Source organism: Rhinolophus sinicus, chromosome 18, assembly GCF_057876585.1.
Source record: "Rhinolophus sinicus isolate RSI-liver-muscle chromosome 18, RSI-T2T, whole genome shotgun sequence".
Classification (NCBI taxonomy): domain Eukaryota; kingdom Metazoa; phylum Chordata; class Mammalia; order Chiroptera; family Rhinolophidae; genus Rhinolophus; species Rhinolophus sinicus.
This window is the reverse complement of record NC_142518.1, coordinates 98099818-98110136: the sequence shown is the minus strand read 5'-3', so window position 1 is coordinate 98110136 and position 10319 is coordinate 98099818. Positions and strand designations below refer to the sequence as shown.

The following is a 10319-nucleotide window of genomic DNA, read 5'->3' as shown; positions in this document are numbered from 1 at the left end:
TCTCCCGTCAGACCTGATCTCCAAAGTCACCTCTTCAGATAGACCTTCCCTGATGTCTAAATTAAATTTTGTCTTCTAAATATTGTCCATCAAAGCACCTAGTTTACCTTCTCCGTCACTAATCACAACGTGCAATTGTTTTATTTAATTGTATTTATTTTTTCTTTGTTTTTAAAGAAATTAGACATTTTTAAATTTTTTAATCCGCCTATACATAGGATTGGCAGCTAAAATACAGAATGTCCGGTTAAATTTGAATTTCAGATAAACAATGAATAAGTTTTTTTTTTTTTTGGTATGATGATTGGGGCATACTTACACTGAAAAAATTATCTGAACTTCAAACTTAACTGGGCATCCTGTGTTTTTATTTGCTAAATTTGGCAGGTTTACCCATGAAGCGCCTTGTCCTTGTCTCGCTTGTTCTGGGTTGTATGCTCACGACCAAGCCCGGACAGAGCCTGCCGTTTAGGTGTTCAGTAATTGTTCTATATGAAGGAACTGACGATTGGTATGTTTTTTCCCCCACCTGACATCCATTTATCAGAATTTCACCCATTCACTAAAAATTCTTGTTAAAGATAGTTTAGGAAAATATGTTTTATTAATATCGAAACTTCTTTGTTTTCCATTTTCTGCAAAATTGGCATAATAGGAGTATCTACCCTTATCACGCTGTTTTGAGAATTAAACGAGTCAAAGGGTGTAAAGTTTAGCACCGTACTCGGCTCACTTGAACACGCGATAAATTTCAGTTCTTTATTAAAGGCAGACCGTGAACCATTTCAGCGGAAAGCAAAAACGCGCGTTTGTGGAGCACAGATGGGGGCTGGGAAAGCGTTTAGAAACGGGCGCCGGCCAGAAAACTGAGGGCTCAGAAAAGAGGAGAAGTGAAAAGTGAATGACAGAGAAGGCAGCCAATGGAGAGACTGGGAACTGGTCCCCCCTCCCTTTGCGTTTCAAATTAAGCTCAATTTCCATCCGGGTCCTTCAGCCTCGTTCCCGGGCAGTATAAAGTTTGCTGTCTCCTTTGTTCGCCCTCGTTGCGCAGTAGTGCTAGCAGCTTTTCTCTTCCGTCTTCTGAGCCAGTGGACCTCCCTCGTGCTGAACTGCTGAGAAGACCCTGCCCACGAGCTCGTTGGAGCTTGAAACCATCTTCACCTCTCCGGTACGTGTATCCTTTCTTTAGCCCGTTTTTCGGATACTCTTGCCACGTTAGAATTTGGGATTATCTCCCTGGAGATGGGGGTGCTGGGCGCCATTTTAAGAACCCAAAGGTGCCGACCTATTTAGATAAAGCTGAGAGTGTCGGAGGGAAACAGATGTTGGGGTCCCTTTCGTTAAATGTCTCTCAAAAGTTTGGCTGTCGTCTGCGGGGGTGGTGGCGGAGGTCGGGGCTGAAGCGGGACGAGGAGAGACCGCGCCACCGGTACCTGCATTGGGCTGGCGGTACGGATGGGCACGTGCACTTTTACGCGGGGACCTTGTTAATTGGCGGCTTTGGCGAGGAAGCCCTTTGAATTTCTTTCCTAAGCCACTGCTGATGGTAAAAGTTACTCCCCTGACGGTGTCGGTTGTTCTGGGTTGAGTCCAACTGTCGCCATTTTGTGTTTTCCACGCGGTTTTTTTTTTGTTTTGTTTTTTGTTTTTTTGTTTTGTTTTTGTTTTTTGGGGTTTTTCTGGGTTGTTTTTTTTGTTGTTTGTTTGTTTTGTGGTGTGTGTTTTTTTTGTTTGTTTGTTTTTTTAGATTTTATTGGTGAAGGGGAAGGGGACTTTATTGGGGAACAGTGTGTACTTCCAGGGCTTTTTCCAAGTCAAGTTGTCCTTTCAATCGTAGTTGTGGAGGGCGAAGTTCAGCTCCAGGTTCAGTTGCTGTTAGTTGCAAGGGGGCGCAGCCCACCATCCCTTGCGGGAGTCTAACCGGCAACCTTGTGGTTGAGAGCCCACTGGCCCATGTGGGAATTGAACCGGCAGCCTTCGGTGTTACACGGAGCTCAAACCGTCTGAGCCACCGGGCCGGCCCCTCCACGCGGTTTTTAATGACATTTTAATTGAGTTCTGCTGCAGTCATAGAGCGTTGAGCGTTACAGTGCACGTTTTTCACGTTCCGTTATTTAATATGAAGTGGTATTGACGGCCTTTTCGGCGGGGCCGGGGCTGGTGAAGAAGGGAAGGAGGCATAAGTTGGCTCAAACTTTCAATTTTTTATTAGATTTACTAGGGAATCCTTATGAGGAAAGGCAGAGTTCTTGGAAGAAGGCTTGGTGTTAAGGACCTGTGTCTGGTCTGTGACCTTGAATGAGTCCATAGTCTCTAAAAAACCATTAGGGTAATTAGGATGTAATTGTATCCTTAAAAGGCTACAAATCTAGGATTAAAACTAAAACTTTTTCAAATGTTGAGTAGTGGTTACTTGATTAAAACTGCCAAGATATGGATTGGGGTAGAGGCCATAAGTAAGTTAAGTTGGACATTTTAACCAGTTTGATGTAAATTGCGTTATGGCTTAACTACTTAATTTGGGTTTCCTGCTGAGGTTTAGAAAAGATCGCTTTTGGTGTCCTTAGTTATTAAGGAATAATGGTTTCAATAAAACAAGAACTATGTACCCCAATAAATACGTGTGTCCGATAAAGTTGAACTTTTTCCAGGGAGTTAATACTACATATTTTAACAGACTCTCACCGGGGGAAAAATGGTCGAAGCAGATCGCCCAGGAAAGCTCTTCATTGGTGGCCTCAATACAGAAACAAATGAGAAAGCCCTTGAAGCAGTATTTGGCAAATATGGACGAATAGTGGAAGGTGAGTGTATCTTAAAGTATATGCAGGGCTATTTTTGTAATTAAAATGTAAGCTATGATGAGTTTCATTGCATTGATCATTTGAAGTGATAATATATTTTGTCCTCTAAGAAGTTCTGAGCTTTCTTTTTAAAGATTCACTTTAGGTATTTCGTTTGAACTTAGAGTAACACTTTTCTCCCTGAAAACTGCTTTTTAGTACTCTTAATGAAAGATCGTGAAACCAACAAATCAAGAGGATTTGCTTTTGTCACCTTTGAAAGCCCAGCAGATGCTAAGGATGCAGCCAGAGACATGAATGGAAAGGTGAGATTTTTTTCACAAAGATACAGTGTTTGCTAGTGCACAAAATAGCACAATGTCTGGTCTAGAGAAGCTCTGGAATTTTGTTTTGAGTGTATACCTTTCCAGGATCCAGTGATCATGGCCCTTTGTAATTTTATAACCAAATTTCATAGCACAATTATAGATTATATACTCTTATTAAGAGTCAATTCAAAATACTATATGATGCTATACTTTAATCTGGGATCCATAAACTGATTTAATAATTTGTATTTTCTCTTTGGTTATTAGTTTTGATAAGTTGATAACTGTCTGGCCTTGTTTTAAATATTAAAAACCAGCAGTGCAGTGGATCCATCTTCTGTTTGTTCAAATCATTCTTAAAAACCTAAGAATTTTACGTAAATGGAAGAGTAATACTGAGTATTTGTAGCGTTTTTCTTACATTGGTGAGCAAAATTTGTAACTATTTTGAAGGATATTAGTGTCAGAGTGGATCCGCGAGTTCTTTTTAAATGTTGATGTAATTAACCTTTAAAAATATTATTTAGTCCTTAGATGGGAAAGCCATCAAGGTAGAACAAGCCACTAAGCCATCGTTTGAGAGTGGTAGACGTGGACCGCCTCCACCTCCAAGAAGCAGAGGCCCTCCAAGAGGCCTTAGAGGCGGAAGAGGAGGAAGTGGAGGAACCAGGGGACCTCCCTCACGTGGAGGGCATATGGGTAATGACTGGGTCTACCTTAGGCTTGGTATATAAGTTAGGAACTACAAACCTACACCAATGTGTGCTTTGGATAAGTCTTTGCTTAAAGGCCACAGATTTTGAAATTGAGAACATTGGCTCATCTACCAAAGTGATAATGACTTAGAAGGAAAACATAAAAGGCATCCTAAGTTAAATTACATACAGTGTTTTTAAATGATGGATAATATACTATTCCTTATCCAGGTAGTTCACTCTGTAGGAGAAAAACACTTGCAGAAAATTTTTGATAGGCATAAGAGTTTGAGCATATGAACTTGAAACAATTTATATTTTTCTTTGAAGTAACTTTAAGACTACCCTTTAGTTTTATTTTAGTAGCCTATATAGACTTTCTTGTGCTCAGTCTTATTACATAAGTGAAAACTAAAGCAAGATTCTCCAACTAAACAGAAATGGTCATAGTCTTGATCAAGCAAAGAACTTTTATAGCCTTTTCTTGATTTCTTGTATTAACATGTTTTTCTTGTCTGTTCTAATATAGATGATGGTGGCTATTCCATGAATTTTAACATGAGTTCTTCCAGGGGACCACTTCCAGTAAAAAGAGGACCACCACCCCGAAGTGGGGGTCCTCCCCCTAAAAGATCTGCTCCTTCAGGACCAGTTCGCAGCAGCAGTGGAATGGGAGGAAGAGGTAAATGTTCCACTTATAACAATCCTACCACCATAACACAAACGATTGAGAGGTGAATCCTAAAAATTGCTTGACACTGACTTAAGGACTCCAGGTGATCTATGTACATGCAGTTAATGAGCACTGAAAAGAATTTAGGTGTGAATAGGAAATTTTACATACTTTTGTATTTTGTTGATCACTATTCATTGCCTGATTCTAAATTCACATTTTAACTTCTCACTTTGGGTATATTTTAAAAATGATTGTTTTCCTTAAGCTCCTGTGTCACGTGGAAGAGATAGTTATGGAGGCCCACCTCGAAGGGAGCCCTTGCCTTCTCGTAGAGATGTTTATTTGTCCCCAAGAGATGATGGATATTCTACGAAAGACAGGTAACAGAGAAATGTAGTAGCTTTTGTCTCATTAATAATCAGGATTGAAGGGGAGAGCTCATCAAAAGTGTAAACCAAGTTACTTTTGTTTTTGTAGCTATTCAAGCAGAGATTACCCAAGTTCTCGTGATACAAGAGATTATGCACCACCACCAAGAGATTATACTTACCGTGATTATGGTCATTCCAGTTCACGTGATGACTATCCATCAAGAGGCTATAGGTAAATGACTTTGCTGCCAAAGCTTGCTGTAAAATGCTGTAAAAAGTTGATGCCCTGGGGCTTATAAGTTTTTTTCTTTAATTCAGTGATAGAGATGGCTATGGTCGTGATCGTGACTATTCAGATCATCCAAGTGGAGGTTCCTACAGGGATTCATATGACAGTTATGGTAAGATACTGGCTGAGGGTCTTTGAATAGCACCAGCTTGAGTTTTTAGGTTCATGAGCCAGTTTATTAGGCTGTGTGGTGCTTGCTTTTAAAGGGATGTTTGCTTGCTTTTGAGGGGGTAACTATGAGCTGGGCTTTTCCTAGTTTTGTGAGGGGCTTTTGTTTTTTTTCTAAGTTTTTTTTTTTTTTCTTTTTGAGGCTGTTTGCTTGCTTTGGAGGGGATTTTGCTTGCTTAAATTGGCAGCCTTATGTGTTTTCCCCCAACAGTGAAAATACAATTTAAAAAAAATTTTATTAACAACATCAAATGTTTACCATTCCAATATGAAGGAAAGTCTACAGTTCAAAATTGCAACTTATCACTGGAAAGTGGCTGAGTGTCTACTATAAAATAACAAGCTGTCTGGAATATCCTCTTGAAATACACCGTCTTCAGTCTTTTCAAACAAACATTAAAACCCATCCATTTCCATATCTCAGCAGATGAGCAAATCCCTGTTAATGGCCAGCAATGGCAGAGTTTAAAACCTCCCAGTTGAGAAAGTAAACGTTTAATACAAGAATTCTGTAAATTCAGATTTAAATGTTGTATATATACAATTTATAGTGTTGCCATATTACCTGACCATTGACCCTGCAGGTAACTCACGTAGTGCTCCACCTACACGAGGGCCCCCGCCATCTTATGGTGGAAGCAGTCGCTATGATGATTACAGCAGCTCACGTGACGGATATGGTGGAAGTCGAGACAGTTACTCAAGCAGCCGAAGTGATCTCTACTCAAGTGGTCGTGATCGGGTTGGCAGACAAGACAGAGGGCTTCCCCCTTCTATGGAAAGGGGGGGGTACCCTCCTCCACGTGATTCCTACAGCAGTTCAAGCCGCGGAGCACCAAGGGGTGGTGGCCGTGGAGGAAGCCGATCTGATAGAGGGGGAGGCAGAAGCAGATATTAAAAACAAAACTTTGGACCAAAATCCCTGTTCAAAGAAAGAAACAAAAAGGAACCTATTCTGTCATAACTACCCAAGGACTACTAAAAGAAAATTGTTACCTTTTTTTAAATTTCCTGTTAAGTTCCCCTTCCATAATTTTTATGTTCATGTGAGGAAAAGCGTGAAAACATGTTTAATCTATTTGATTTTATGACATTGCTTTCAACAAGCAAATGTTACATGTGTTAAGACTTGACTTGTGTACTAGTGTTGTAATTTTCCAAGTAAAGTGTCCCTAAAGGCCACTTTCTGATTTTTCCCAGTAAATGAGGCAAGCCATTCTAAGATCTTCCACAAACACCTAGCCATCTAAATGGAGATGAATCCCTCTGCCTATACAAACAAGATAGCTATTAGGGGGTGGTTGGGGGTATACTACTCTTAGGATACCAGTCTTCAAACTGAAATCTCAAATGTTCTCAGTATGAAAAACCTGAGATCAGGTGCTTATGTAAGGAAAGTGCTATTCACCCAGTAAACCCAAAACAAATGGATAGTGCTGGCCATATTTTGCCTTTCTGACATTTCCTTGGGAATCTACAAGAACCTCCCCTTTCCCCCTCCCCCAATAAGACCATTTAAGTGTGTGTTAAGCAACTACAGAATACTAAATAAAACGTTTGGCCAAAACCAACCATGAAGCTGCAAACGATGCTTGCTCTTACTGTTTCAAATTTTTGCAACTCTGTAGTGTCTCACTTTTAAGGAACAGCTTGATTGCAAAGGAGAAAATAGATAAGCAATGAAGTTATCTCCAACTTCTCAAAGGCTTATGACTTCTAAAAAGTGAATCTATCAGCATTCCACATCAGATTTAAAGCATCAAATGCCTGTGAAACCGCAAAGATGGTAAGCAAAGCAAACTAGTTTTTCCGTCTAAGTCGAAATTGAACACTTACCTTCCTCATAGTACAGTGAAACACTGTACCTGATGGCAGTGGAAATGCTTTCTAGATTAAGAAAAAACCTTTGGAAAAGCAAAGTGTTCTATAGCGTATTAGAAGTCCTCCAAATTCAACACTTGGATTTTTTTTTTTTTTTAAGCATGTATGACACTTAAAGGCCTTAATACAGCTGTTTACCAATAGCCATCTGGGGCTTGGGAGGGGGTAACTTTTTTTTTAATCTTTTTGATGAAGACCTTTAAACATGCTTCATATATTTTAACATTTTTCAAATTAGTCTTTTAGTCAATGTAGGAAATGGCTTAAGTCTGGGGTCCCCATCTCTACCCCTGTAAGCCATTGCAAACTTGACATTTAGTTGGATGCCTGACTTGTTTTTAGTTCTATGAAACTACACTGGAGAAAATCTATTGCAAGTGGTCTTTAAAAAAGCAAAACCTGAGGCAGCATGACCCAGGTCCAGCCACGAAGTTGAAAAACATGCTCTTGAATATAGTAAACTTGAAGACCTCCAACTAAAAATCCTTATACTGCACTTATTCCTTCAAATAAGTTTTGTCCGTTCAACTTATGGATTTAACATGGCAGTGCACCATTGGAACAGAATGAGAATCCATAAGCCATGGAACTTAACCATTTAAGCCATTCCAGTCCATCCCAAGCCAGTGTGAATCTTCCACCACTTAAGAGACGTAGTAGAACATGAAATACGTTAAGCTGCAAGTCTGAACTTGCCTTTTCTTTCTGGAAAAGAGGGCAGTAAGTTATAGGCAAGTTTTGAAGAATTTCCTTAAGGGAGATAACTAGTTACCTATTTAATTTTTACAGGTTGAGGATTTTGGTCATTAAGGTCATGGAGTGCTGATTTATTCACACTAGATAAAGCTGGCAGCAAGAGAAATCAAATGCTAAGGTAAGTTTTGAAAGCAGTGGCCTTTACAGGTTTAAGTACTACAGTTTTGCCACTTTGCATGACTGGGAAATTGGCAAGTTACTACTGTAAATGGGGGATAACCTAAGTCGTGCATTCTGAGGCTGAAGTGAAGGGCTGTAATGTGTGACACCTGCTATATTTATTTATTCATTTGAATGTAGGGTGGTTATTTTAAACAGGTGTTTTTCCATTGGTGGCTCAGTCATGCAGTACTCTTAGCTACATTGGAATGAATAAAGCTTTCTAGTACTACCTCTTTATAAGCAGTTATTGACTGGAGCTATATACAGTTCATGTTTTGACACTTAAGCAAACTTCCTTTGTATGAGGTTCAAACTTGCTCCTGTGCATCTTGTAAGAAACACCCTCTTATCAGTGCCTGATCCTTTGCAGAGCCACAGTACAAATCCACTAAAAGGGGGAATAGATGGAGCTGTTAAGTTCCCAGTTTCAGTATCAATTTTATTGGTACATTATAGTTACATAGTATTGATATTATCAAAGTGAGGTTTATAGGAATTGTAATGGATATTTATGGTTACTTTTTAGACCATAGCAATTTAGAGCAAATACTTCGCTAGTTAAAGCAACAAAGTATGTATTTAAAGAATAGATAAGGGAGGCTTTGCTAGTTAAAGCAACAAAGTGCCTTTTAAAGAATAGGTAAGGGAGGAGGAATTTTCAGCTTAAAACAAGATCTTGTGACCTGATCACGTGCTTTTCATTTTACAGAGTTGAAGCAGAAGAATGCTGATGGTGGATAAGGCACAACAGTTGCATAAACAGTACTCGTCAGAATTGGTTTGGTGCAGGCAATAGATTTTTGCCTTCAAGGGTTCCTGTGGGTCTGAGGAAGGCAATCAGTGTTGGTTAGCACTCAACTAAGGAGTGGTAGTTACTTAAGTAATTGACCAGATGGAGAAAGGGGAGCAATTAAGGAAATTGGTAAGTGGAGGTAGTCAGGAAGTTCTCCTGGTTCTTTATGTAGATTTTTATAGCTTTGGCTTTGATCTTGTTGAGCTAAAGTTATAGGGACAACTCTAATTTAGAACTTCCTAATTATGACTCAAAGTTGAATTGGAAAAATGAAAGGCATAAGTGGCAACTTGTTATCCAGTAAAGTGTCTGATTTTCAGCAAGTGAAACACTTACTGTTACTTTTTCCAGAAGTGGGATTTAGTCCTATAAAAAAAACTAAAGGGAGGAATGATATCTGGAAACTAAGTGACTGGAAACATGGCTAAAATTATCTGAAGCACACTTTGAAAAGGACACAAAATTGGGCCACTTGGCCTTTTTTTTAACTTGTTTTGTAAGCCTACTTTACCCCCACCTCCTGTCTTGGAAACAAATGAAGACACTACTTGATTACATTAGAGACTAGATATGATAGTATAAAAGCTACTGTTCTCAAAGGAAACAAGGTTTTTGAGTTGTTGGATCTAGAAGAACCAACTCAATTTGAGAATTTTTGCATAGTAAATATCAGTACTATCATGTCCAACATTCGCCATTGTGGAAAATAATCCAAAAAATATAACCCTCATTTAGTATGCTCTTGAATCACAGTGAGGGTATTCACCAAGTTTAAACCAGCTATTGCACTTACATAGATGTTTTCCTCAATCCTATAACCTATATTACTTGGGTTTATGCTTCTTTTGGCTCTTGAGATTTTATTTAGATGTAGTGAAGATGGTATGGAACATTGAGATTAATCATAGTAAATATAAATTCTGAATTCAAATTAAGTAGTACACTTAAATGACCAGACAGCTTTTTGGCAAATAGATTACTGACCCAGTAGACTTACTTCTGCTCTCATTGGAAAATAATTGGTCTTGATTCTTCTGACTTTATATACTGGTTGTAAAAGAAATAATGATAGAGTGTTTTTCTTGTTTAGTCGAATATAGAGAGCATAGGTATTATAGATCACTTTTCTCTTTTGGAATGTTTTGTATTTGAAACTTAATAAAACGGAACATGCATTTTTTGTGGCCTTGGGTTCTTTTTTACTTTTTTGCAATAAGGACTTTATTTAGACTTTTAAGTATGATTTTCCCTTGTCCCCTTCGCACACAACTGTAGTTTTCATGATGCACTGTTGGCACTTGCGCCAGTTACCAGGGATCATAGTCACTGAGGGGGCCTCTTGCTGTGATTAGGCCTCCTATGTGGACTGGGCTGCAGGTAAGCATCAAGGTCATGTGGATGGTTTAATCCTTACCC

The 10319-nt window shown here is 39.1% G+C and overlaps 1 protein-coding gene and 1 non-coding gene across 5 annotated transcripts; both read left to right on the top strand.

The window, feature by feature from the left end:
- The first annotated feature begins 1028 nt into the window (after positions 1–1028).
- Positions 1029–10078, top strand: RBMX (RNA binding motif protein X-linked). Of its 4 annotated transcripts, none has more exons than XM_019714680.2 (11): positions 1029–1168; positions 2678–2804; positions 3003–3109; positions 3640–3811; positions 4337–4489; positions 4749–4863; positions 4961–5086; positions 5173–5255; positions 5896–7097; positions 7982–8066; positions 8820–10078. In XM_019714680.2, exons 2-9 carry the CDS (start codon positions 2696–2698, stop codon positions 6207–6209), a joined length of 1179 nt encoding a protein of 392 aa, XP_019570239.1. In that variant the 5' UTR covers positions 1029–1168; positions 2678–2695; the 3' UTR covers positions 6210–7097; positions 7982–8066; positions 8820–10078. The 4 variants fall into 4 exon arrangements, with proteins under 4 accessions (XP_019570239.1, XP_074179320.1, XP_019570238.1 ...); XM_074323219.1 differs by having other exon boundaries at positions 4943–5086; XM_019714679.3 differs by having other exon boundaries at positions 5896–8066.
- Positions 2856–2927, top strand: LOC141569782 (small nucleolar RNA SNORD61). The gene has a single exon (XR_012493578.1). It is a non-coding gene; the product is annotated as a small nucleolar RNA SNORD61 (small nucleolar RNA).
- Positions 10079–10319: the final 241 nt, after the last annotated feature.

Bases quoted from the DNA above. Each gene is read 5' to 3' on its own strand.
- RBMX (XM_074323219.1), top strand. From the start codon at position 2,696: ATGGTCGAAGCAGATCGCCCAGGAAAGCTCTTCATTGGTGGCCTCAAT. The intron at 3,812-4,336 runs GTAATGACTGGG...GTTCTAATATAG, and splicing joins CTCACGTGGAGGGCATATGG to ATGATGGTGGCTATTCCATG. The intron at 4,864-4,942 runs GTAACAGAGAAA...GTGTAAACCAAG, and splicing joins GGATATTCTACGAAAGACAG to TTACTTTTGTTTTTGTAGCT.